The sequence below is a fragment of the Dryobates pubescens genome, chromosome 21 (genome assembly GCF_014839835.1).
Source record: "Dryobates pubescens isolate bDryPub1 chromosome 21, bDryPub1.pri, whole genome shotgun sequence".
Taxonomy (NCBI): domain Eukaryota; kingdom Metazoa; phylum Chordata; class Aves; order Piciformes; family Picidae; genus Dryobates; species Dryobates pubescens.
The window spans coordinates 19542558-19568324 of NC_071632.1; the positions used below are offsets into that span (position 1 = coordinate 19542558).

Consider the following 25767-nt stretch of genomic DNA (forward strand, 5'->3'; position numbering starts at 1 on the left):
ATCCTGTGATCCACTCATCTGCTTGTTGGGATCTAAACACCAGGAAGAATCTCTCACCACCCTCACTGTGAAGATTTTCTTTCTAATATCTAATTTGAATTTACCCTCTTTCAGTTGGAAGCTGTTACCTCCTTATCCTATCACGATGCTCTCTTGGTAGTCCCTCTTCATCTTTCTTGTAGGCACATTTAAGTACTGAAAGGCTGCCATAGGATCTACCTGGAGCCTTTTCAGGCTGAACAACCTCAGCTCCTTAAGCCTGTCCTCATAGCAAAGGTTCCATGCCCTTAATCTGTGGCTTTCCCCTGAGGGGCAACTCCCTGTCTTAGGGAGGTTTTCCCTTGGGGCTTCTGGTGCCAGTTTGGGGTGGGAGAAAGAAAGACCATCTCTGCATGTGGTTGCTAATACAGAGGGAATTAACTGACCTCCTCCTCAGTGTTTGTGTTGAGAGAACTTTGGGCTGTTGCTAGAAGGGGGTGATCTTCAGGACTCCATGGCACTTTTCCTGGCTGAGGCCAGATATAAACACCTGGGAAGCCTTAGCAGCGAGCACCTCATGGTGTTGCTCTCAGCTCTCCTTGTGCCTAAAGCTCCCCTGTCAACTCAGCTGCACAAGGTATTTCCATCTGGGGAAAAATCTCCCCCAATTTTGCTTCATTTCCAGGCTGATGGCAGGTTTCTAGCAAACACACAAAGCATTTGTTAGCGTTGCTATCCTTCCCCTTTGAGTCATTCTCTTTTCATTCTTGGCCCTTGGTCCTCCTGGGCTCTTGCAGCCAGGAGACACTGAAATCACAAATGTGCAAAATACAGGATGGATAAACATCTTAATCTCATGGATACTTCAATCTAAATGTTTTCTGAGGCCCTCCTTGAGGGAGGATTAGCTGGTAACACTCCGAAAGGTCGCAGCCTTGCTCCGACTCGTGCTGCTGCTCAAGATGCTAAACGTGTGTGAAAGCTTCAGCAAAAGGCCTGAGATGCCATCACTCTTCTCTGAGGCTCCAGGGAGCATCTGTGTGTCCTCTTGGGCTTTGGACATTCATCTTGGAGCTCTGCCTGCCTGTCTTAGCCATTGTGATAGCGTTGCCTAGGGCCCCTGAATGTGACATGTATCAACTGGCATTTTGGCTGCTGGAAGTGTAAGATTTTTCCAGTGTAGGTTTGTATCTGTTGTGTTGGGGTTTTTTTCCCCCTCTCTCAAGTGTGTGTATATTCCTGTTAGGATTTATTTTCAGGCTGTAACTTTGGTTTTATCACATGAAATACTTTGGAAACTTGGAGGGCTTTTCTCGGTGGTTGTTGTTGTTTTGTTTTCTATTAGTTACAAGCCCTCTTCACCTTGGAATTTTCCCCCAGGTTAAAGAATGCTTTTGATTTCCAAAGGAATTCTTTTGCAGAGCTCTGGTAGAGAGGTCTCCTCTCATCCTTGGGTTGTCTGGGCTTTGCTTTCCTCCTTGAAGCTGCTGTTTGCTTTGATAAAGTTGGCTTTGCTGCTTGATGTCTTCCATAATAGATCAAAGCTTTTTGGTGGAATGTCAGGGCTCTCCTTCAGCAGAAAGCTGGGGAAGAACTCAGCCTAAGAAACTTGTCCTGGCTACCTTTTCTCCCACCTATCTCCAAGAGTTTAAGCAATGAATACAAAATGGGTTTGACCCAAAATAGCAACAGTTGTGTGAGTTATTCTTACTCCCTTCTAGGGGATCCCCAGACCACCTAACCTGCCCTGTAACCACACCAACAAAGCAGATGCCTCCTGGTTGTTCCTTTGCTGCAAACAAAATGTCTCTCCCTGATCTCAGAGCAGCTTCTTGCTCATTGCTCCAGCAGTGTGTGGAAGTCAGATGCAGCTGGGGCACTTTCAACCACTGGTATTTTTTTGGGCTGGCGAGGAGTAAACTAAAGGGATTCCTTTCTCCACCACCAAGAAAACAAATGTCCCCCTGGGGATTGTGGTGGAGAGAAAGCTGGCAGAGCAAGTGAGATCCTGCCACTATTGTTCCTGTGGTTCAGGCTGTAGAATTGCTAAGTGTAACCCCACGCTTGCAGGGTTTCAAGGCAGAGAGGTGTGAGACTTGTGGGTTAGCATCCCTTGGGGATGCAGGTCAGGGAGCGCTGGATGCCTCCCTAACCTCAGGGAGGGCTGGAGGGGGAGGGTGGTGGAAGGCTTGGCAGAAGGCACGTGCCCTTGCAGGGATGAGAGACCGAGGCTGGGGGGGTGGGACAGTCTTCTTGACACAGGGCCAACTGGAAAATCTCAAGCACAAGTGAAGAAAGGGGATGGGGAATGTGATACCATCTACCAGGGAAGGACCTAAAAGCTAAGAGAAGGAGGTGGCCAAGTTTTGTTGTAGTGCTATAGGGTTTCAGCTGCTGCTTCAGCAATGCTCTTGTGCAGTGATTTGTTCAAAGTGCTGGGAGTTCCAGTTCAGTTTGTACAGGAATGACAGGACCCAGCGTGGTGGGGGTTGGAAGGGACCTCTGGAGATCTTCTGGTTCCATCTCCCTGCTGAAACAGGGTCACCTGGAGCAGACTGCAAAAGAGATCTCTTGTCTTGGTGTATCTAAGTCAAAACTTCCTTCAGTCTCCTGGTTATTTTCCCATACCTTTGCATTTCAAATCCTCTCTGCCACAGCATTCAAGGGAGAATAGAAATCATGCTGAACTGGAGTGCAAGGAGGGTACAGCTGGTGGTTCAACAAGAGGACACAGTCTCAAACTGTGCCAGGGGAGGTTTAGGCTGGAGGTGAGGAGAAAGTTCTTCCCAGAGAGAGCTGTTGGCCATTGGAATGTGCTGCCCAGGGAGGTGGTGGAGTCACCATCCCTGGAGGGGTTCAGGAGGGGATTGGACGTGGCACTTGGTGCCATGGTTTAGTAGTCATGAGGTGTTGGGTGCCAGGCTGGACTTGATGATCTTCAAGGTCTTTTCCAACCTTGTTGATTCTATGATGCTTTGACTTTTGTCTTCTTCATTTTATCTGGTATTGAGCAGCTGACTCTGGGCCTGCTTCCCCTCCATGGTGAGAAGTCTCTCCAGCAGGCTGCTTTCAATAAAAGAACCAACTTGTCTGTGAGCAGAGCTGCACTTCTGTTCCACTTTTAATTAAATAAAATGATCTTTTGTTATTTATTTTTAGCCTAGTGGCTCTAATTCTGATAGGCACCATGTAGTTGTGCCCTGTGTTATGCTCAGGGTGATGACTTCAGGCTCCAGACCCACTGGAGGAGGTGGGATGTGGGAATTGTAAAGCGAGCCCACGTGAGTTCTGAAGGCAGATGGAAACCCCATCTCAGGCTGGAGCTTCTCTGGTGGTGAGAAGCTCTAATGAGCATCTGTTGATGGATTAGTCCAGGGAGGGGGTTCTCAGTGTGCTTTATTGCTACTCTAGATGAACCTGCTCTGGCAGGGGGGGTTGGACTGGATGATCTCCAGAGGTCCTATATAGATCAAAATTATTTTACACGAGATGTCAGCTAAATAGCATCTTGAATCTGGGAAAAAATGATCATCATACAACTCCCTGAAGGGAGGTTGTAGCCAGGTGGGGCTTGGTCTCTTCTCCCAGGCAACCAGCACCAGAACAAGAGGACACAGTCTCAAGCTGTGCCAGGGGAAGTTTAGGCTGGAGGTGAGGAGAAAGTTCTTCCCAGGAAGAGTAATTGGCCATTGGGATGTGCTGCCCAGGCAGGTGGTGGAATCACTGTCCCTGGGGGTGCTCAAGAGGGGATTGGATGTGGCCCTTGGAGCCATGGTTTAGTTGTCAAGAGGTGTTAGGTATTAGGTCATAGGTTGGACTTGATGATCTCTGAGGTCTTTTCCGACCTTACTGATTCTGTGATCTATCCCTGGACTGGAAGACTACAGAATGGGTTGGAAGGCACTTCCAGACATCCACTCCAACCCTCTTGCTAAAGCAGGGTCACCCACAACATGTTGTACAGGATCCCAATGTCCAGGTGAGTTTGGAATCTCTCAAGAGGAGACTCCACAACATCTCTGGGAGCCCTGGGACAGGGCTTCAGCACCCTCATAGCAAAGAAGCTTCTCCTCATCCTCAGAGCCCTCCTGGGCTCCAATCTGTGCCTGTTGCCCTTTGTCACGTCACTTGGCACCACTGCCAATGAGTCTGACTTCAACCTTTTGACCTCTCTCCATAAGGTACTGACAAGATCCCCTTGGTTTTTCCAAACTGTGTGGATTAACAGAGCATCTCTCAGCTGGGGCTTTTGACCTTGCTATAGTTTTACACAGGCAGCTGAAACTTTATGCCATTCATTCAGCTGTAACTTGATTATCTTTTTAAGGGGGAACCCCACAAAGGATTAAAATCCCACATTGTAAATTTGTTGAAGAGAGTGGACCCCAAAATAGGAACTGTTGGAGTGACCCCAGAGGAGGCCTTCAGAAGATGATCAGGGGGCTGGAACACCTCTGCTATGAAGAAAGGCTGTGAGAGAATTGTGGTTGTTCAGCCTGGAGAAGAGAAGGCTCCAGGTAGAACATATTGTGGCCTCTCAGTACTCACAGGGGACTGTAGGAAAGATGGGAAAGGGATTTTCATGGTAAGACAAGGAGCAACAGTTTCCACTGGAGAAGGGAGATTTAGATGAGATATTAGGAAGAAGTTCTTTATGGGGTGGATGGTGAGACACTGAAACACCTGGCTGAGCTTGTGGGTGTCCCTTCCCTGGAAGTGTTCAAGGCCATTAGGAAGAAGTTTTGAGCAACCTGGTCTAGTGGAAGGTCTCCCTGACTGTGACAGAAAGGTTGGAACTAGATGATCTTTAAGGTCCCTTCCAATCCAAACCATTCTGGGAGTTACTGGGATCCCTGTCAAGCATGAGCGACTTGGTGACATGGTTTAGTCATGAGGTCTGTGGTGACAGGTTGGACTTGATGATGTTTGAGGTCTCTTCCAACCTTGGTGATTCTGTGTGATTCTGTGAAATGACTGCCTTACTTTGCTACTGCTGAGGTTGTGTTTTATAGGCAGTGATTACAACTTAGAATCATAGAACTAACCAAGTTGGAAGTGACCTCCAAGATCATCCAGTCCAACCTATCACCCAGCCCTGCCCAATCAACCAGACCATGGCACTAAGTGCCTCATCCAGGCTTTGCTTGAAGACCTCCAAGGAAGGTGACTCCACCACCACTTAAGGCTTGCTCTGAGCTTCTTCTTGGAACTGAGATGAAGCTGAGTCCCAATTTCATGAGCTGGGTTACATCTCTCTTAAATGAATATGGATGCAGCTGTGGCATCCCACAACGCTGCAGATTTGCTACCAGCCTTAGCGAGCCTCTATCTCCCCAGTAGTAACTTGAAGTCTGTCAAAATGCTATAAAGAACAACTTCCATATTCAGTGAGGATTGGGCTGGCAAGGCACAGTGTGACATAATATGTCTTTGCCCTCTGTAATCTCCTACCCCTTCCAACATCCAGGCACACAAGAGCCGATTCAACGCTTAATCTCGGTGTAACGAAACCACCTCGTGGTTTCTGGGTTTGAGTTGATCTAAATTGGGATGGCAGGAGTTCTTGAATCCAACAGCTTTAGGCTATTTTAGGTGGTGAAAATCTGCCACTGGCACTATGGGGAGGCATTTACAAGTAACAAGCTAATTATGTAAAATGCACACTGTCCACTGGGTAAGATCGTCTTGGTTTCATAATCTAATCAGAGTTGGCTATGTGTAGAACCCTTGGCTGGTTGTCCTCTCCCCTCCCTCCCCACCTTTTTAATGCAACTTAGTGGGGTGGGTGGGTGCATGATCAATTCAAGAAGGAAATGCTTTGCTTAATACTGGTTGATTGAGCATGCTGGCCTGAAATTGTGCCAAAGGAGGTTTAGGTTGGATATTAGGACAAATATCTTTCCTGCGAGAGTGGTCAGGCGTTGGAGCAGGCTGCCCAGGGAGGAGGTGGAGTTACCATCCCTGCAAGTGTTCAAGAAGCCTCTGGATGTGCTCTAATGGCTATGGTGGTCTTAGGCTGATGTTTGGACTCTCTGATCTTAGAGGCCTCAGAGAAGGGCAACAAAGCTGGGGAGGGGTCTGGAGCACAGCCCTGTGAGGAGAGGCTGAGGGAGCTGGGGTTGCTTAGCCTGCAGAAGAGGAGGCTCAGGGGAGACCTTCTTGCTCTCTACAACTACCTGAAGGGAGGTCATAGCCAGGTGGGGGTTGGTCTCTTCTCCCAGGCAAGCAGCACCAGAACAAGAGGACACAGTGTCAAGCTGTGCCAGGGGAGGTTCAGGCAGGATGTTAGGAAGAAATTCGTCCCAGCAAGAGAGATTGGCCATTGGGATGTGCTGCCCAGGGAGGTGGTGGAGTCACCATCCCTGGAGGTGTTTAGGAAGAGATGGGCTGAGGCCCTTAATGCCATGGTTTAGTTGATTAGATGGTGTTGGAAGATAGGTTGGGCTTGATGTGATAGCAAAGGTCTTCTCCAACCTGGTTAATTCTATTCTAATTCTCTGATTCTCTGTCCTTTTAATGCAATGCATGAGGATGGATGCTGTGCAGCCCCATCTGCTCAGCAGCACTCATAGATCAAGCTTTGGCTTTCCCTCGAGCTTATTCATTTGAAACCTTGGCAAAGTTAGGCCTGGCTGAGGTCTTTGCCAATAGCCTGTAGTCAGTCACCTTCCAAAGATAAAGGAAGGTCTTGCCAGTAGCACAGTTTTGTTAATGCCATCTTGGCTATCAATATTGATTTATTCATCCCTTGCTATTAGCACTTGCTTCCCTTCTGCAAAACTCTACATGGATGCAGTCCTCTGAGGAAGGATTGCACCATTCCCAGAATGATGTGGGACCTGGGTTTTGGTGGTGAATGGACACCAGGAGGTGTTCACACTGTTCTTTCTCTCTTTTTCTTGCTGTGATGAGTTGTGGTGGGGAGGAACAGTGTTTTGGGGTGCTGGGGGAGAGCAAGTGAAAGAGAGCAATGAGTGATGGATGGCAGGATGGATGAGGAACCATCCATGCCCCTGCATCTGGAGTGAAGGATGGCAAGGTTCATGCTGTTGGTTGGGTTCACAGGAACCTGTTCTAGGATACATCAGGAAGAATGTCTTCTGCACTGGGGGTTTATCCTGATCTGATGAGTTTGGAACTTCAGCCAGACCTTTAGCTCAAGGTCTGACCACTGAAGCTTCACTTAAGGCTTGTAAAACCTCAGGAGTGCAAAGCTCCTTCAGAAAAGGCATTGAGCCACCTTTTGTCTGCAGGATGACCTCTGTGCAAAAGCCCTTTGAGTATCTTTTTTGGTTGGGTTTTGTAAGGAAACAGCTAGTCTATTTGCAGTTCATTCCCACAAGCTCTGCTGGGGGTCAGAACAAGGATAAACCTCTCCCATCCCATCCCCATCCTGTTCCTCCTGCGCCCTGCTCTCTCCAGTGCCCAGAAAGTTTGTTTTTTCACCTGTTTAGTTTTGAAACCTGCCATGAGGATAATATGACATTAGAGTGGAAAAGCTATCGCTGCTGTGCAGGGGAGGAATTGCAGAGCTGTAAACTGCTCTCAAAATAGATCAGATGAGGTGTCAAACCGCCCAACCATCTAAATACTCCACGAGCTGACCTCCCTGCGATATCTAATAGGGGCCAGCTAAAATGTTTGGAGGGGAGGGGGAGGTGAAAACCCTCCTCTGCCTGAACCTACATGCTTGTTTCTAGAAGTTGTCATTAGCCCCCAAGTTGATTAGCAGCCACTCTCTGCTTCCAGCTGAGACCTCCTGGCTCCAGCTTTCATATTCAGGAGGAAGCAGCTCGTCTTCCTCTCGTTTTTCTGTCCCAACAAACTTTAGGCACTCTTTGCTTCTCTCCAATGTTCAGTTTTAAACCTCCAGCTTCTGAGAGTTGTCTTGTCTGGACAATAACCTTTATTTTCTCTCTAGTTTCTCTGTGTGTGTGTGTGCACAGGATATCTCCTAGCAGCAAGGGAAAGCGCTGCTTTGGCTACATGATGTTTCTTCCCTGGCTGCCAATCTCTGTGGTCTGGGCAAGGGCAGCTATGTAACCTCAGCATCTGCTGAGAACAGACTGGGCAGTGTTTGGGAGGGACAGCACCGAGTTATCCAACAGATTGGGATGAGGAGGGGGTGGGGAAAGAGCAAGCCAAGTGCTGCTGGACGGTGTGTGCTGTGGAGCTGCTGCGCCTCGATCCCCCCCAGTGTAACAAAAGGGCTGGCTGAGGTGTTAGGGAGACAAGTGGGCGATTCATTACCCAGTCAGATGTGTTCCCTGGCAAGGGTGGGTGGGAGAGACTGACACTAACACATGGCTGGCCGTGCTGCTGCGGGAGCTGTGCGAGGCATGTCCACGTCCCGGGGTGCTGGGGGCTGCTGTGGGTGGCAGACCTGCTGGGGATGTGGCAGGATTGCTGCTGGGACTGTGAAGGTGGGGCTGTCAAAACAGAGCCTGGCAGCTACAGCTTCTCCAAGGAAAAAAACAAACCAAAACAAATGGGGTAGTGTGGATGTGGGGACCTGCCAAGCCTGGTGTTGCAACGTGCTAGTGTGTGGCATGTGCTTGGCACTGCCGGTTTGGTTCTTGCTGTCATCCAAGGGATTGGAGGGTACAGGTGGGTTCAGTGCTGCAGCTGAAGAAAGGTTCTGTCTTGGTGCTGAAAGCTTAATGGCTGTAGGAGGTTGAACCACAGGTGTGGACATCTGGGGAAGCCAAGGGGCAGTGGGACGAGGCACCTGGGGAAGCCAAGGGGCAGTGGGACAAATGATGTGTCTCCTGGCGTGTCCTGCTCACTCCTGGCAGACTGGTTTAGAGGCTTCTCGAGCCAGAGGCTGCGTTCAAGCCCTCATATTTCATCACTCACCTGGGTGAACCTCCCTTTCCTGAATCTGTCTAATCCCTTTTGGAATGCATTCATAGTCTTGGGCTCCATGACATCCGGTGGCAACGAGCCTTGCACTTTAATGATGTGCTGTTTAGACAAAAAAAAAGGCTCCATTCTTGGAATGTCTAGCACTTATTATTTAGCTTCTAAAATGCTGCTTCTGACCTGAGTCAGTAGACCTAAATTCTTGCATTGCTCTGAGCAAAGTGCTCCCTGGGGAGCTCCCAGGCTTAGGCAGATCTGTGAGCCTTCTTGGGGCTTCCTGGCAGTAGGTTCAGCTGCAGAGAGCTACAAGGATGGATGGGAGGTGCTTTGGGAACTGAAACTGCCTGTGTGGAGGAATGCCCTTAATCCTTCAGCAATGATTTCTGATGCCCTCTCTAAACCTGTTGGAATAACTGTAAGCAGCAGCACAAAAAGGACAATGGTGAAATCTATCTGTGGGGTTCTCCTGGAGTAAGCTGCTCGAATGGCTTTGGAGTGAAAAGTGGCTTTGGAGTGAAAAAAACAGCACCAGAACAAGGGGACACAGTCTCAAGCTGTGCCAGGGGAGGTTTAGACTCGAGGAAAAAGTTCTTCACTGAGCGAGTCGTTCGTCATTGGAATGTGCTGCCCAGGGAGGTGGTGGAGTTGCTGTCCCTGGAGGTGTTCAAGGGGAGATTGGACGTGGCACTTGGTGCCATGGTCTAGTTGTGAGGTCTGTTGGGACAGGTTGGACTTGATGATCCTTGGGGTCTCTTCCAACCTTAGTTATACTGTGATACTGAGTGTTCTGCTTAAATGTCAGATGCTGAATATCCTTTGCGCTGTGCAACTCTCTCCAGACAAGGGAAGCCACCAAGGAAGACCACAAGCTTGGATTTATCTCTGCTTGGAACAGAAAAGCAAACCACTTGCTGCAGGTTTATAGCCCACATGGCTTTCTGGCACTTAGGCTTCATGGTTGGAGCAGATGTGACAGAGTTTGCATACAACTCAACTCTTTGTGGCAAGAGAACCATGCAGTTGAGCACCTGGCCTGCTTCCTTTGGTGTGCTGGCTTCAAAATCTGATATAACTTCTTTTGCTGCATTTGTGATCCATGACATCTGTCTTGTTTTCCTTGTCCTGTTGCAAAGCAAGGTGAGAGGAGGGATCATGATGTGTATTCTCTTACAAGCGTAGTCTAGAGATGTCCCTTGATTGCTGTCCTGGAGACCCAGTTCTACATTAAATTGGATGACTCTAAACCTGTGTCAGGCCTGGAGCTGAGCTGCTTTGTAGCACAGCAGGGATCTGAGTCCCTGGGGTGGCAGGATTTCCAGCAGTGTGAAATAAAACTGTCCTCCAAAAAACAAACCCACCCAACAAGCTCAACCAACTTCAACCCCCAGAACACCACAACAATCAAACAAAACCCTCCACTATGGAGTAGCTTTGCTGCAAGGAGGTTTTACTACAGGGCTTGGCCATGCTGTGCATTTAAGCATCTCTCACCATTTCATCCCATCATGGAAAATATCCTGGAAAACTCCCTTTTTTTGAACTCCCTCCCCCTTGCATGGAGCTAAACAGATCCTACCAGCCCTTTTTATTTTCTTCTCCAGGCTTCTTCCATCCCATTGCTTCCCACTTAACTGCTGCCCTGCGCCGAAGCTCGCCGCTCTGTGCTGCCTACAGTCTAGAGGGATTCATGCCAAGAGAAACACTAAGCTAAAAATATTAAATCAAATCAAAATAAGCAGTGGTCAGGATAAGGAGCAGTGCTAGGTTATAGGGTGAGGGTCCAGGAGCTGTCCAGCCAGAGAGGGGGCACCAGTGGGGGCTAATTCCTGGCACAGGCTGCCAAGGGCAAAGCTAATGCCGTCTTAAATGGGGAGTGAAAGCCCCTGCTGCCTCCTGGCCTGTGCATTCCACTGGCACCGTGCTTCACGGGCTGGGTTTAAGTTGGGTTGAAAATCCTCCATAAATCTCACTGATTGCTGTTTCATTCTTGAGAGGATGAAGGAGGGAGGAAACAGCCTTCCCCTCCTCTTCCCTCCCTTCCCCGCCTCCTTTCCCCACCTCTGCTCACTCGCAGACAAAATGAGTTAGGCTGCTGGCAGCTCTTGGAGCCAAGCTTCTGGGGACCTCCCGGCCCAAGGGTAGCTAAATAGCCCTTAGAATCATAGAATGGTCTGAGTTAGAAGGGATCTCTGAAGGTCATCCAGTCCAACCCCCTCTGCAGTCAGCAGGGCCATCCCCAACTAGATCAGGTTGCCCAGAGCCCTGTTGAGACTCACTCTCCAGGGTTGGAGCCCCAACCACCTCCCTGGGCAACCTGTTCCAGTGTTCCACCACCCTCATGGTAAAGAACCTGTTCTAATATCCAATCTAAATCTGCTCTGCTCTAGTTTGAAGCCATTGCCTCTCTTCCTATCCCCACAGTCCTTTGCAAGCAGTCTCTCTCCATCCTTCTTATAGCCCCTTTCAGGTACTGGAAGGCTGCTCTAAGATCTCCCCAGAACCTTCTCTTCTCCAGGCTGAACAGCTCTAGCTCCCTCAGCCTGTCCTTGTAGCAGAGCTGCTCCAAGCCCCTGATCATTTTCATGTCCCTCCTCTGGACCCCCTCCATCAGGTCCACGTCCTTCCTATATTGAGGGCTCCAGACCTGCACACAGCACTCCAGGTGAGGTCTTACCAGAGCAGAGCAAAGTGGCAGAATCACCTCTCTGGATCTGCTGGTAATGCTGCTTTGGATGCAGCCCAGGATGTGATTTGCCTTCTGTGCTGCAAGCTCACACTGCCTGCTCATGTCCAGCTTCTCATTCACCAGCACCCCCAAGTCCTTTTCCTCAGGGCTGCTTTCGATCATCTCCTCCCCACAGTCTGTATTGAGAGCGAGGATTGTTCTGGCCCAGGTGCAGAACCTTGCACTTGTTCTTGCTGCACCTCATGAGGTTCACTTGGGCACACACCTCTCCAGCTTGTCCAGGTCCCTCTGGCATATCAACAGCACCACACAGCTTGCTTACATCCACAAACTTGGTGTTGCATTGAGTTGTAACAAGTGAACACCCTCTCCCCAAAAGCTGTGCTCTAAAGGTGGTTTGGTGTTGGGAGCTGTTCAGCACAAGCCATGGAAGTGGCAAGGGCGTATTGCAAACACTTGTTGAGTTGGTCCTGATGTTTCCCTTCTTGTGTGGTTTCCATGCTGGTGAGTCTCAGTGCTGCAGCTCTTGAGGCATTTGCCTAGAATGGAAATGTCTTTTGTTGTGGTGAATGGCAGAATTATTTGTCCCTCTTTGAGCTGGAAGAGAGCTAATTCTGCTCAGTGATTTGACTGCTCAGTGATTTGACTGCTCAGTGATTTGACTGCTCAGCTCAGGCTTTGCTCAGTGAGGGCACTTTCTGAAGTTCAGGCAGGTTTGCACAGCCAGTGGCTGCTGCTAGCAGGGGAGAGCACTTGGCAGCTTCTCAGAAACCTTTAAAATTATTTCAAAACATAATAAAAAATGAAAGAAGTGGTGGGAAGGAGAAGAGAAAGGGTTGGAAGAGTAGCGGAGTCGTGCAAGAAGTGAAGATGGAATCAATTTGATCGTACAGATGTAGCAGTGATAAATGTCCTGACAGGAGGAATTGCAGGAGGAAGGGTAGGAATGCAATATTTCAGTGCCTGTCATTCCAGGCAGTGTAGCAGAGGTGTTTCCTTGCAGGCAAGCAGCTCACCTTGGCTCGCATCTCTGGCAGCGCTCGCGAAGGAAACCCTTGAGCATGTCAGAAACGAGAGCGTGCTCGCAGGTCTGTGCAGGCACCTGACTTCTGTCTCACAACCCTTCAGTTCTCATCAGGAAAATCCCTGTCAGACAAGGGCAGAATACAGGGACGCTGATGGAAGTGTGAGCTGACGAGGCAATAAAGCCTCTTGACTTCCAAGATGAGCTGGAAGCAGGACCCGTCTTGAATTGCCTCTCCTGGAAGGGCAGTAATTCCGCGGTGCTGCAGATAACGCTTGGCTAGTGAGCTGTCAGGGCTGGGGCTGTGCTTGGATTTCTTCCCAAACCTGGGTGATTGGAGTCTGAACTCCAGCAGTTATCAGTGTTTGACATGAGGATCACAACCAAGGCAGACAAATGGATAGGTCTTGCCATTTACATCTGGTGATAATAATCCTTCTGGAGGCTTCAAACCAGTGACAGATTAAACTGGAAGGAGAACAGTGCAAATGATGTTGCAGAGGTTCCTCTCCGGTAGGTAGGACACTGAGACCAGGTCCTTCTGGAGGTCTGTGTAATGCAGTTGTGCCTTGGAGAAGTAGTCAGGCAAGATGCACAGAAGCTTAGGTCAAAATCTGAAGCAGAAATGATCTCTTGGCTTCATAAAAATGCTGTGAAACACTGGCACAGGCTGTCCAGAGAGGTTGTTGATGTCCCATCCCTGGGACCCTAATCCAGGTCAGGGTGCTTGGGGCTCTGAGCAACCTGATCTAGTTGGGAATGTCCCTTGTTGACTGCAGTGGAGTTGGACTAGATGACCTTTAAAGTTCCCTTCCCACCCAAAACATTCTGTCACAGAATGTCAGGGGCTGGAAGAGACCTCGAGAGATCATCTAGTCCAACCCCCCTGCCAGAGCAGGATCACACAGGAACTGTGATACTGCCTTCACAGAGACCACAGAGTTATAGCTTCCTGAGCTGCATGCAATGAGCTGTTTGGTCTCTCCCTCGGTTCCTAATGGAGAAACCTACCTGCATGCCGTGCTGGAGCCCCTAAATCCCAAATAATACTGGCTGACAGTTCCAGTGGTGGATCAGGTACATATGCAGTAAAAACAACAACTCCCCCTTCCCTAAAAAATAAAACAAGCTGTCCTTGGAAGGAACAGCTCAGTCTTTGTGAGGAGCTGAGAAAGCATCCGACTGACACCGTTGCCTTACGGGACCTCACTCAGCCTTAGGTTGCATAAAAGAGCTTTATAGGATTATAAAGGTTCCATGCAGCGGCAGCTCCAAGGCAGTTTTTTTTCAGGTGGGGGCTCCAGCTCTCTCCCTGGCTCTTGCCTCTACTTGTTTATTATTGATGCCATGCTCAGAAAAGTGCCACCTCACCCCCTGGTGTTTTTTTTCCCCCTGGGGCTGCTGGAATGTGTGTGTGGAGCTGAGGTTGCTGCATTGGTCCCCACTGTTGGGATGGGCACATGTCCAGGGCTGGGGAGGGAAAGAGTGATGTGTGCATGCACATGTGCTGCTTTTGCTCATGGAAGTCCTCACCTGGAAGATCTTCATTGTTTGGCCCCTTTCCTCTGAATTAACTCCTTGTCTTGTTCTGGAGGTGCTTTCCCTGGAGGTGTATAGGAAGAGCCTGGATGAGGCACTTGGTGCCATGGTTTGGTTGATCAGATGGTGTTGGGTGATAGGTTGGACTGGATGATCTCAAAGGTATTTTCCAACCTGGTCTGTCCTATTCCTAGTTCTTTTCTATTCCTATCCTATCCTATCCTATCCCTAATTAACTTGCTTTGATCCAGACTGGCTTGAAAGCCACTGGAATCATTGCAAGCAGTGATGGGCAGGGCTTTGTTCAGCATGGCTACTGCATGTTTGGGTTCTCATGTCTCCTTGTCTTGTAGAGGGTGAGGGCAGGGCAGAGCTGGTTCAGGAAAGAGGAGGTGGAAAAAGGTGATCATATTGGCATCTTGCTTTTGGGTTGGGGTGAAGTGGGTGTCTGCACTGGACTTTAAAGGCCTCTTCCAACCCAATGCATTCAGTGATTCTCTGGTGGCCCAGCTTTCTCAGCTCATTAGGACCATTACCTGTGTGTCTCAGATACTGCAGCTGGTGAACTCCTACCTAAGTCTTCTGCACAGAACAGTGCAAATGGACTTGGATGTTAGAGGTTGGAAGGGACCTCTGGAGATCGAGTCCAACTTCCCTGCTGGAGCAGGACCATAGAATCCAGCATAGGTCACACAGGAATGCATCCAGATGGGTATTTGAAACCTCCAGAGGAGGAGACTCCACAGCCTCCCTGGGGAGCCTGTTCCAGTGCTCTGTGACCCTCACAGTGAAGAAGTTCCTCCTCGTGCCGAGGTGGAACCTCCTGTGCTGGGGTTTAGTCCATTTAATGCTTCAATTTTCTATTCTTTCTGGAGACTTTCTATCCACTAGCTCTAAGCTGATGGTGGAGCCTTGTCCTCTGGTGCTTTGCAGCACCACAAATCCTATTTCCCACCTTCTCCAGATCCCTGGCACTTTATTTTGATTGTATTTAGGTGACTTTCATTGGAGATTCCTGCAGTGGGGCTGTGCCATCAGTGAGTTTTGCAAAGCTGACCCGTGGGGAGCCATACTTTGAAGAATTTCAAAGCCAAGCACCGAAGAGGGAGGGTAGGGAGGGAGCTCACAATCACCAATTGCTCTGCAGAAATCTTGGCTGTAGAATCAATTCCTGTATCCCTCCACACTGATAGCCATCTGCTACATGATACTTGCAGCTTGTGTTTTCCAGAACACTAGCCAGAACAGTACCTGCTGAGTTGGAAAGGTAAATTGAGGTGGGGGAGCTGTAGAAAATGCTTTTGTGCTGCCTCCTTTCTTTGCAAGCTGAAGGTATTCTCATGTCAGCTGTGAAAGGTTATGGAGAAACCTCTCTGGGCAGCCTGCTCCAGCGTTCCAGCCCCCTCACAGCAAAGATGATTTTCCTCATGTTGAGGCAGAGCTTCCTGTGGTGGTGTTTGGGCTCATTGCCTGCTGTCCTGTCCCTAGGCACCAGTGAAAAGAGACTGGCTCCATCTTCTTGCCACCTGCACTTGAGGCATTTGTGAATGTTGAGATCTCCTCTCAGACTTCTATTCTCTGTGCTAAACAGCTCCAGATCTCTTAACCTTTCCATATAAGAGATGTTCTGTTTCCTTAACCATCCTTATAGTTCTCCATTGGACTCTCTCCAATGATGGAGGTATCTGAACTTGCAACTCCTCTCTGTGCTCACCTGTGCAGGACTGCAATCTTCCAGTGTTTTCAATCCTGATTTGGAGTAATCCTTCCTTTTTTGGCAGGGGAAATGTCTTCAGGTCCTTCAAAGCTCCATGCCTTTGGGTCCTTCCAAACCCCACAGAGTGATTCCCATTGACTGCGTGGACTGGCACCTGGCCTGAAAAGGCAGAGCCAGGAGACTGGGGTGAGGGCAGCCTGGCCAACAAACCACCCATGAGCCCAGCAGATGTTCCTGCAGTGTCTCTGCTCCCTAGAGTTGATGCCAGCCTGGTCCTTTTCCAGCAGTTTGTCACTTGACACCAGGAACAGTACTCTGGCTTCTTTTGTGGCACATTGCATGAGTCAAGGTCCTCGTGTTTGGAGAAGGCAGGGGAGGGGAGAAGGCAAGGAGACACAAATTTCTTCAGGTCATATTTTAGCTTTTGAGCTTGTTCTGCTGTGTAAAAGCTTTTGGCAGCATCACCTGGAAAATGAATCCTGCTCTCAAGCCCCAGGCTGTGGCTTCCTAAGCTTTGTCAAGGTCTCTTCTGCTGAGGACAGGGCGGCTCTGTGTGTGTTCATGGTGTGTCTCTTGGGATCTGTTGGGATGAATTGTCCTTCCCTTCCCAAGCAGAGTCTGGCTCTGCTTGATAAGCTAATTTTTGTTGTTGTTGTTTATGCACAGAAGAGTGAATGCAATGATCTTTTCTTTCTGCTGGTTATCCAGGTTCATGCAGCTGGGTACATTCATTTTGTTTTTATCCCATTTCAGTTTTCAGCACAGCCCTGTGGTGGAGGTTGAGGTCTTATGTCCAAGCAAGTTCTCTGCAGATTGAGGTCTTATGTCCAAGCAAGCTCTCTGAGGGCTGGTAGAGAATATAAATCCAAGCATTTCTCACCCTTCTCACACTGCTACCTTCCCCACACAAAGGAGAGCCTCACTGTAAAACCACTCCTCACAAAGACATCCTGGAATAGAACCACAGAATTGCTGAGTTTGGAAAAGACCCTTTGAGATCCTCAAATCCAACTGCCCTCCTCCAAGCTGGCAATCCCACCACTGCTGCTGGTGAGAGGCCTCGAGCACAAGCCCTGTGAGGAGAGGCTAAGGAAGCTGGGATTTTTTAGCCTGGAGAAGAGGAGGCTCAGGGAAGTCCTTATTGCTCTCCACAACTAACTGGAGGGAGGTTGCAGCCAGGTGGGGGTCGGTCTCTTCTCCCAGGCAACCAGCACCAGAACAAGAGGACAGTCTCAAGCTGTGAGGTTTAGGCTGGATGTTAGGAAGAAGTTCTTCCCAGCAAGAGAGATTGGCCATTGGAATGTGCTGCCCAGGGAGGCGGTGGAGTCACCATCCCTGGAGGTGTTCAAGAGGGGATTGGATGTGGCACTTGGAGCCATGGTTTAGCAGCCATGAGGGGTTGGGTGACAGGTTGGACTTGATGATCTCTGAGGTCTTTTCCAACCTTGTTGAGTCTATGATTCCATGTCCCTGAGATCAGCAGGTCCACACAGGTGCTCACCCAAGGAGAGCCTGATCCCACCACAGCCTCTATTTCTCCCACGAGCTGTGTCCTTCCCCCCTCACCACTGTGCTCCTCTGTTCCTCCGCAGGCTGACGGGGAACGAACCCCTGACCATCCTCCCTCTGACCTCGGAAATGGAGGAAGCTGCCATCAAAGCTCACTACAAAGTCTGTGACCGCCTGAAGCTGGAGAAGAAGCAGCGCAGGATGTGCCGGCGGGACCCCGGCGTGGCCGAGACCCTGATGGAAGCCATCAGCATGAGCGCGCTGGAGTGCCAGTACCAGTTCCGCTTCGAGCGCTGGAACTGCACCCTCGAGGGGCGCTACCGAGCCAGCTTGCTAAAGAGAGGTGAGCAGGATGGGACCTCGGCTAGGGGTGCTGGCACCTCCTGCACCTGCTGGCTTCCCTGGCTTGTTGCAGTGTGGTTATCCCGGTGCATCCTTGAAGGGGTGGCTCAGCACCTCCCCAGAGGTCCAAACAGAGCCTGAGGCTTTTTAGTCTGGGGAAGAGAAGGCTGAGAGGAGATTTAGCAAGTGTCTATAAATATCTGAGGGCTGGGGGTCAGGAGAGAGGGGACAGGCTCTGCTCACTTGCACTCTGTGATAGGACAAGGGGCAATGGATATAAACTACAGCACAGGAGGTTCCACCCCAACATGTGGAGGAACTTCTTCCCTGTGACGGTCACAGAGCACTGGAACAGGCTGCCCAGGGAGGTAGTGGAGTCTCTTTCTCTGGAGACTTTCAAGATCCATCTGGATGTGTTCCTGTGTGACCTGTGCTGGATTCTATGCTCCTGCTCTGTTAGGGGGTTTGAACTCAGTCTTTGGAGGTCCCTTCCAACCCCTAACATCCTGAGAGCCTGTAATCAACAAGCCAAGCTCAGCTGATTCATGAAAGTACACAGCAGGCAAAGGATGTGCTGCATGGTGGTAACTTACGATGCTTGTACTAATGAGGCAACTTCTGTCTGCTTTTTGCACTCTTGGACATGGCTCCTGTCCTTGGAGGCTGCAGATGTTTGCATGTCTGCAGCAAGCAGGCTCATAGAATCCTTTTGATTGGAACAGGCTTTGCAGATCATGAAAGCTGGGGAGGGACTTTTGAGGGTGTCAGGAGTGATAGGACTGGGGGGAATGAAAAAACAACAACTAGAAATGGGTAGGTTCAGATTGGATGTTAGGAAGAAGTTCTTCTCCACGAGGGTGGTGAGAACAGATTGCCCAGGGAGGTGGTAGAAGCCTCATCCCTGGAGATTTTTAAGGCCAGGCTGGATGTGGCTGTGAGCAATTTGATGTAGTGTGAGGTGTCCTTGTCCATGGCAGGGGGTTTGGAACTGGATGATCCTTGAGGTCCCTTCCAACCATAACAGTTCTATGATCATTGAGTCCAATCACTACTGCAACACTGCCAGGTCACAACTAAGCCACGTCCCTCAGCACCATGTCTGCACACCTTTTAAGTCCCTTCAAAGATGGTGACTCCACTACTGTCCAGCTTATTCCAGGGTGTGACAACCCTTTTGGGGAAGAAACTTTTCTTGATGTCCAACCTAAACCTCCTCTGGTGCACCTTGAGGGCATTTCCTCTTATCCTTGCATTTCATCCTTGAGAGAAGAGACCAACCTCCCACTTCCTTCCAGGGCGTTGTAGAGAGCCAGGTGGTGTCCCCTCAGGCTGAACAACCCTAGGTCCCTCAGATCCTCCTGAGCAAACTTCTTCTCTAGACTCCTCAGCCAGCTTTGTCGCTCTGCTTTGGACACTCTCTTCATTTCTGCCAGAAATTGAGCTGTTGTTGGAGGGGAAAACAAAGTTCCCAAAGCTGTCCCTTTTTTTCTGTTTTATTTTTGCCCTTATTATTAAATCAGCTTTTCAGGAAACATTGAGGAACCACCTTGTGAAGGGCAGTAAGGCAAAACAGACTGTTCTGAGCTGTCCTGATAGTGCAGGCAAGGAGAACCCTGACACAGTGCAGAGCAAAAGGTGCAGATGGTTGTGTCCTGCTACTGTTCTACTCAGGGAAATGCTCCTGAGATGAGTGGTGGGCAGCAGCTCAGGTGGAGATGCCAAGAAGCTGAGAAGAGAGTATTAGAAGAGTAGATGCTTTCTTCTCTCTCCAACTTTTGTTTCACATAACCCTGCACCCTCCCAGTAAACCCCAGTGAAGCCAGCAGTGCATCAGGAACGTTTCCCAAGTGGGTCTTGAGGCTTTTAGTGACTTTCTGAAAGTCCCACACTCAGCAGTGGAGCTGGACCTAGAAACCCAGAGTGTGGCAGTCTCAAAGATAAGAGCAGAGATTCGGGAAGCTCCTTCCCATGGCTAATTAGCGAGCAGGAGTAATTCAGAAGCGCTGAGTCTTACCCAGTGCACTGTCACTGGCTGGGGTGGAAACAAGGAAAGTCCTTATGAAACCCAAGAGGTCCAGCCAGAGCTGCAAGATGTTTAAAAATATCCTTGCATGCCAGAAGTTGTCCCTGGATTAGTGGTGCCTTGGGAAGGCCAAGCACTTTCTCATGCTGACACCTGGAGGCCACAGCTTGTTCCTTCAGATGTCTGCCCCTCCGAGGGGCATTTCAAAGCAACCTGAAGCTGAGCTGCCTTAAACCACCATTGAGAACCCTCCGTCCCCTCACCCCTTGTCAGGAACCCCGGTAATAAATGCTAGCCCTGAGGGTTGCAAGGCTCTGCCTGCTGTCTCATTCTTCGGTGTTTTATGCCCCTGCAACATCTCTGCCCTCCACCCATGCTGTAAATCCTTCAGGTGCTGGTCCTGCAGCATAACAAGCTGCCCTGTAAATCTTTCTCCTCCACTCCAGGAGCTGCTGGTTCCTGGTTCAGCATCGAAACAAGCGGTACCCCAGGGCAAAGGGGCACATGGATCACCAGCTAAGACGCAGCCACTCAGATCTGTCGGTGTGGGTTTGTTCCTTCTCCCCCAGGATCATTGCAGCTTTTTTTATTAAGGAGAGAAGAGGAAAAAAAAAAAAGAAAAAAGAAATAAATAAAAAGAAAAGGGGAAAAAAAAATATAACCCCTGCATTGTTAAGGGAAGCTTCTCCTTCCATTTCTGCACTTGGTCACCAGCAGAGCCTGGCTGTGGGTTTGCAGCTTTGGGCTGATGCAGCCCATTTCTTAAAATAACGAGGGGATTGTTTCAGGGACTCGTTATCCTCTTCGGATCCTCAGGCCCAGTTTTGGAAAGGGCTGAAACTGGAGAGGGGCGGGCGGCAGGCTGTCGATGTGCTGGGGGTTAGAATGCCTGCATTGATTTAAGGCTCATTATCTTGTTACAAAATATCTCGGTGCAATCAAATAGTGCGTGGCGGAGATGGCTTTAAATCTGGCCAGAGCCAAATGTCACATGGACTGGCTTGGAAGCTGCCTGAGCTGCCTGTGGGTGAGATGATACCCGTGCTGATGGGCACTGGGAATCTGTGAAGCTCCCAGTGATGGGGGGAGTGGGAGGAGCAGAGCTGAAGCTGATGGGGAGATTGATGGAAGGGGAGAAGCTGGCAAATGAAGCGTTCCTCCTGGCTTGCTGTCAGACCTGCTCTGCCTGGTGGTTGCACAGCAGTGCTGCTCTGCTGAGACCTCACCACCGCTCCAAATTCAGTGCTTCACAGCATCCCAGCGTGGTGGGGGCTGGGAGGGAACCTCTGGAGATCATCTAGTCATAGAATCAGTAAGGTTGGAAAAGACCTCAGAGGTCATCAAGTCCAACCTGTCACCCAACCCCTCATGACTACTAAACCATGGCACCAAGTGCCACATCCAGTCCCCTCTTGAACACCTCCAGGGATGGTGACTCCACCACCTCCCTGGGCAGCACATTCCAACGGCTAACAACTCTCTCTGTGAAGAACTTTCTCCTCACCTCCAGCCTAAACTTCCCCTGGTACAGTTTGAGACTGTGTCCTCTTAGTCCAACCCCCTGCTAAAGCAGGGTCAGCCACAGCATGTTGTGCAGGATCACAACATCCCAGAGGCTTTGGAATGTCTCCAGAAGAGACTCCACAACCTCTCTCAGCAGCCTGGGCCTGGGCCTCCAGCATCCTCACAGCAAATAAGTTTTCCATTATGTTTAGGCGGAACTTTCTGTGTTCCAGTTAGTGTCCATTACCCCCTGCCCTGTCCCTGAGGCACCACTGATCAGAATCTGGCCCCAATCTCTTGCCTACCCACACATGAGCTCTTGCTGAGCATTGAGAAGATCTCCTCTCAGGCTGCTCTTCTCCAGGCTAAACAGCCCAGTGAGCCTCCAAGCAGTCTGTAGATTTGGGCTATCACTTAAACCAAACCACAACCACAGTGTTTGCTACTAGTTGCAATAAAAAAACCCTCTCTGGGGCTTTCCATGTCTGGTTCCATCAAGAACTTTGTGTTAGCACATTGGTCCTTCTCCATTGTGCAGCACAAGTAGTAGTGGTGGCAAGAAGCCAATCGTACAAGCCAGGAGCATGGAGGGTTGGGAGCATCTCTCTTGAGCAGGGGCATCTGGCTGACCTAAGGTGTAACCCAGAGAAAGCTGAACTAGTCTAGGGAAGATGGAAGCTGCCTAGAAGGTGTTTCCTACCCAGAGGAGTTTGGTGGTTGGCATGGCCACGAGTTTTTATGTGAATCCAGTAAGGAATTCTCCCACCACCTGCAGTGAGAGGTTGCAAGTGCTGAAGATGCTTCTGGTGTGCCAGAGGACATGGTCTGAGTTCAGGGAGTAAACAGAGGCAAAAGTCCTCAGATTTGGTTTCTCAGTGCCTTCCTTCAAGTGAGGGCAAGGTTTGTGCTTCTCTTTTCCAAGTGAGCAGTAGAACAGTTGGACAATTCCTACCCCAGGCTGTCTTGAGCCAGCCCCCTCAGGAGGATCAAACCTCAGTGTCCTGGGTTGGATTTTGATCAGTCTTCTGCTGAAGTTCAACGTTGTGCACCTGGGAGTGCTTGGGGAAGGCATGTTCTGGGAAGGGGCCAGGATAACACCCCATGAGCTTGCTTGGACTCCCATGTACCTCCCAAGGAACAGTTCCAAAAATGACCTGGCAGTGTCTCTGCATGTCCTTGGTTGACTCACCAGCACACAGATATATCCCCTACTGTCACCCTCCACTTGTGTTATTTTGGAGTGGGGGATTTCTTGAGTCAAATCCAAAGCTGTTCTGGAATTGCATCTCAAATATGCAGTCGTTTACAACTTCCATAGCTGGAGAATGAGGAGCTATAAATACTGCCAGGTTTGCCTTTTCTTGCTGGCTTTTACCGTTTAGAGCAAAACTACGCTGGGCTCCGTGCCTCAGTTTACCTCTTGCAGCTGTTGCTGTTGCATCTCTGCAGGTGAGCTTGGAGGTGCACAAGAGGGGTTGTGCACAAAAGGGTTGAGGGGCAAACTGCATTTTGAGGTGTTTGAATGAGGGGCTCCATAGGGTGACAGGCACCACCTGCCCAGCCCTCCAGTGCCTTCTGTCATAGAGTCATAGAATCAATAAGGTTGGAAAAGACCTCAGAGATCATCAAGTCCAACCTGTCAACCAAGACCTCATGGCTACTAAACCATGGCACCAAGTGCCACATCCAATCCATTTTTTAACACCTCCAGGGATAGTCATAACAGCTTTGTTGGACTGGAGTAGGACCCAGGGGTTTTGGAAAGGAATGGAATGGAATAGAATAGAATAGAATGCAATGGAATGGAATGGAGTGGAATGGAATAAACCAGGTTGGAATAGGGGAAAGGGAAGAACAAGGAGTGCTCATGGTTTCTACCTCAACCATCAGGCTGGAAGTCTGATGGGCTCTTGCTGTCTGATATCCCTTTGGTGGAAGTATTGCTGTAGCATGGTGATGGTACTAGGGGGAGTGGAACAAAACTAGAAATGGGTAGATTGAGATTGGATGTTAGGAAGAAGTTGTTCCCCATGAGGGTGGTGAGAGACTGGCACAGGTTGCTCAGGGAGGTGGTGGAAGCCTCATCCCTGGAGGTTTTTGCAGCCAGGTTGGATGTGGCTGTGAGCAACCTGCTGTAGTGTGAGGTGTCCCTGGCCATGGCAGGGCGGTTGGAACTGGCTGATCCTTGAGGTTCCTTCCAACCCTAACAGTTCTCTGATTCTATGGTACTGCTCTGGTGAAACCTCACCTGCAGTGCTGGGTCCAGCTCTGGAATCCTCAGCACAAGAAGAGCATGAACCTTTGGAGTGGGTCCAGAGGAGGGCACAAAAATGATCAGAAAGCTGGAACTCCTCTGCTGTGAAGTCAGGCTGAGAGTTGGTGTTGTTCAGCCTGGAGAAGAGAAGGTTCTGGGGAACCTTCCTGAGGTCTTTCAGCACTCAGACTTACAAGAAAGCTGGTGATAGGCTTTTGATCAGGGCCTCTTGTGACAGGACAAAGGATGATGACTTTAAACTAGAAGAGGGAGATTTGGACTAGAGAGAAGGAAGAGATTTTCAATGCTGAGGGCAGTAAGAGGTTGTCCAGGTTGCCCAGAGAGGTGGTAGATGCCCCATCCCTGGAATCATTCCAGGTCAGGTTGCTTGGGCTCTGAGCAACCTGTTGTGGTTGCAGGTGGACTGCTGGGGGAGTTGGACCAGATGACCTTTAAGGGTCCCTTCCAACACAGACCCTTCTATGACCCTCTATTTCCATGCCCTGTCCATCTCTTGCTCACGCCTTCATTTTCAGGCAGAGTCAGGAGGTGTTGGGTGCCAGCTTGGACTTGATGATCTTTGAGGTCTTTTCCAACCTCATTGATTCTACGATTCATAAGGGGGTTTTGCCTTGACTTCCTCTTCTTCCTTCGCTCTAGCTGCAAATTAAAGCCACCCCCCTCCTCTCTGCTGCAGGTTTCAAGGAGACAGCCTTCCTGTACGCCATCTCCTCGGCGGGGCTGACGCACGCCATGGCCAAGGCGTGCAGCGCGGGGCGCATGGAGCGCTGCACCTGCGACGAGGCCCCGGACCTGGAGAACCGCGAGGCCTGGCAGTGGGGCGGCTGCGGCGACAACCTCAAGTACAGCAACAAGTTCGTCAAGGAGTTCCTGGGGAGGAAGCCCAACAAGGACCTGCGAGCCAGGGTGGACTTCCACAATAACCTCGTGGGCATGAAGGTGCGGTGCGGTGCGAGGCTGCCGGGGGTGGGGGTTTGCTGCTGCTGCTGCTGTTGTTGGAGGGGAAATAACTTGCTGTGTTTGGATGTGGATAAGAAGTGTTGGATGCAAAGTGGATGGAGCAGTCCTTCTAGAGCAGGGATGTCTCGGTTGTGGGACTGTGCCCTGGTTTTGCTGCTGTGCTTCGAGAGAAGGGGAAGGGCAGGGAGAAATGTAATGAAGTTCAGCAAGGGCAAGTGTAGAGTCTTGCACCTGGGAAAGAGAAGAGGAGAAGCCTGGAGAAGAGGAGGCTCAGGGGAGACCTTCTTGCTGTCTAAAACTCCCTGAAGGGAGGTTGTAGCCAGGTGGGGGTTGGTCTCTTCTGCCAGGCAACCAGCACCAGAACAAGAGGACACAGTCTCAAGCTGTGCCAGGGGAAGTTTAGGCTCAAGGTGAGGAGAAAGTTCTTCCCAGAAAGAGAGACTGGCCATTGGGATGTGCTGCCCAGGGAGGTGGTGGAGTCTCCATCCCTGGAGGTGTTCAAGAGGGGATTGGATGTGGCACTTGGAGCCACGGTTTAGTTGTCATGAGGTGTTGGGTGACAGGTTGGACTTGATGATCTCTGAGGTCTTTTCCAACCTTGTTGAGTCTATGATTCTATGAGCAACCCCATGGAGCAGTATAGGTTGGGGACTGAGCTGCTGGAGAGCGGTGAAGGGGAAGAGGACCTGGGGGGCCTAGTGGATGGAAGGTTGACCATGAGCCAGCAATGTGTTCTGGTAGCCAAGAAGGCCAATGGTATCCCGGGATGTATTAGAAGGGCTGTGGTCAGTAGGTCAAGAGAGGTTCTCCTCCTTCTCTACTTTGCCCTGCTGAGCTTACATCTGGAATACTGTGTGCATTTCTGGGCCCCTCAGTCCAAGAAGGATCTCAGGGAACTGCTTGAGAAAGTCCAGCACAGAGCCATGAAACTGATGAAGGGAGTGGAACATCTTCCTTAGGAGGAGAGGCTGAGGGAACTGGGGCTCTTCAGCTTAGAGAGGAGGAGACTAAGGGGTGACCTCATCCATGTTTATAAGTATGTAAAGGATGAGTGCCAAAAGGATGGAGCCAGGCTCTGCTGGGTGATGCCCAATGACAGCATGAGGGACAATGCTGAAATTGGAGGCATAGGAAGTTCCATGGAAACAGGAGGAAGAATTATTTCCTTGTGAGGGTGACAGAACATCAGAGCAGGCTGTCCAGAGGGGTTGTGGAGTCTCCTTCTCTGGAGATATTCAAGACCTGCTTGGATGAGTTCCTGTGTGAGCTGCTCTAGGTGCTCCTGCTCCAGCAGGGGGGTTGGACTGGATGATCACCCAAGGTCCCTTCCAGCCCCTAACATTCTGTG

General features: G+C 50.1%; 1 protein-coding gene across 1 annotated transcript in view; it reads left to right on the forward strand.

The window, feature by feature from the left end:
- The window catches only part of WNT9A (Wnt family member 9A), a 58741-nt gene that overhangs the window by 19580 nt on the left and 13394 nt on the right, over nucleotides 1–25767 (forward strand). Inside the window, exons 2-3 of the mRNA XM_009898141.2 lie at nucleotides 17400–17659; nucleotides 24136–24398. Coding sequence (XP_009896443.1) covers nucleotides 17400–17659; nucleotides 24136–24398 — 523 coding nt within the window. The remainder of the gene's footprint in view (nucleotides 1–17399; nucleotides 17660–24135; nucleotides 24399–25767) is intronic.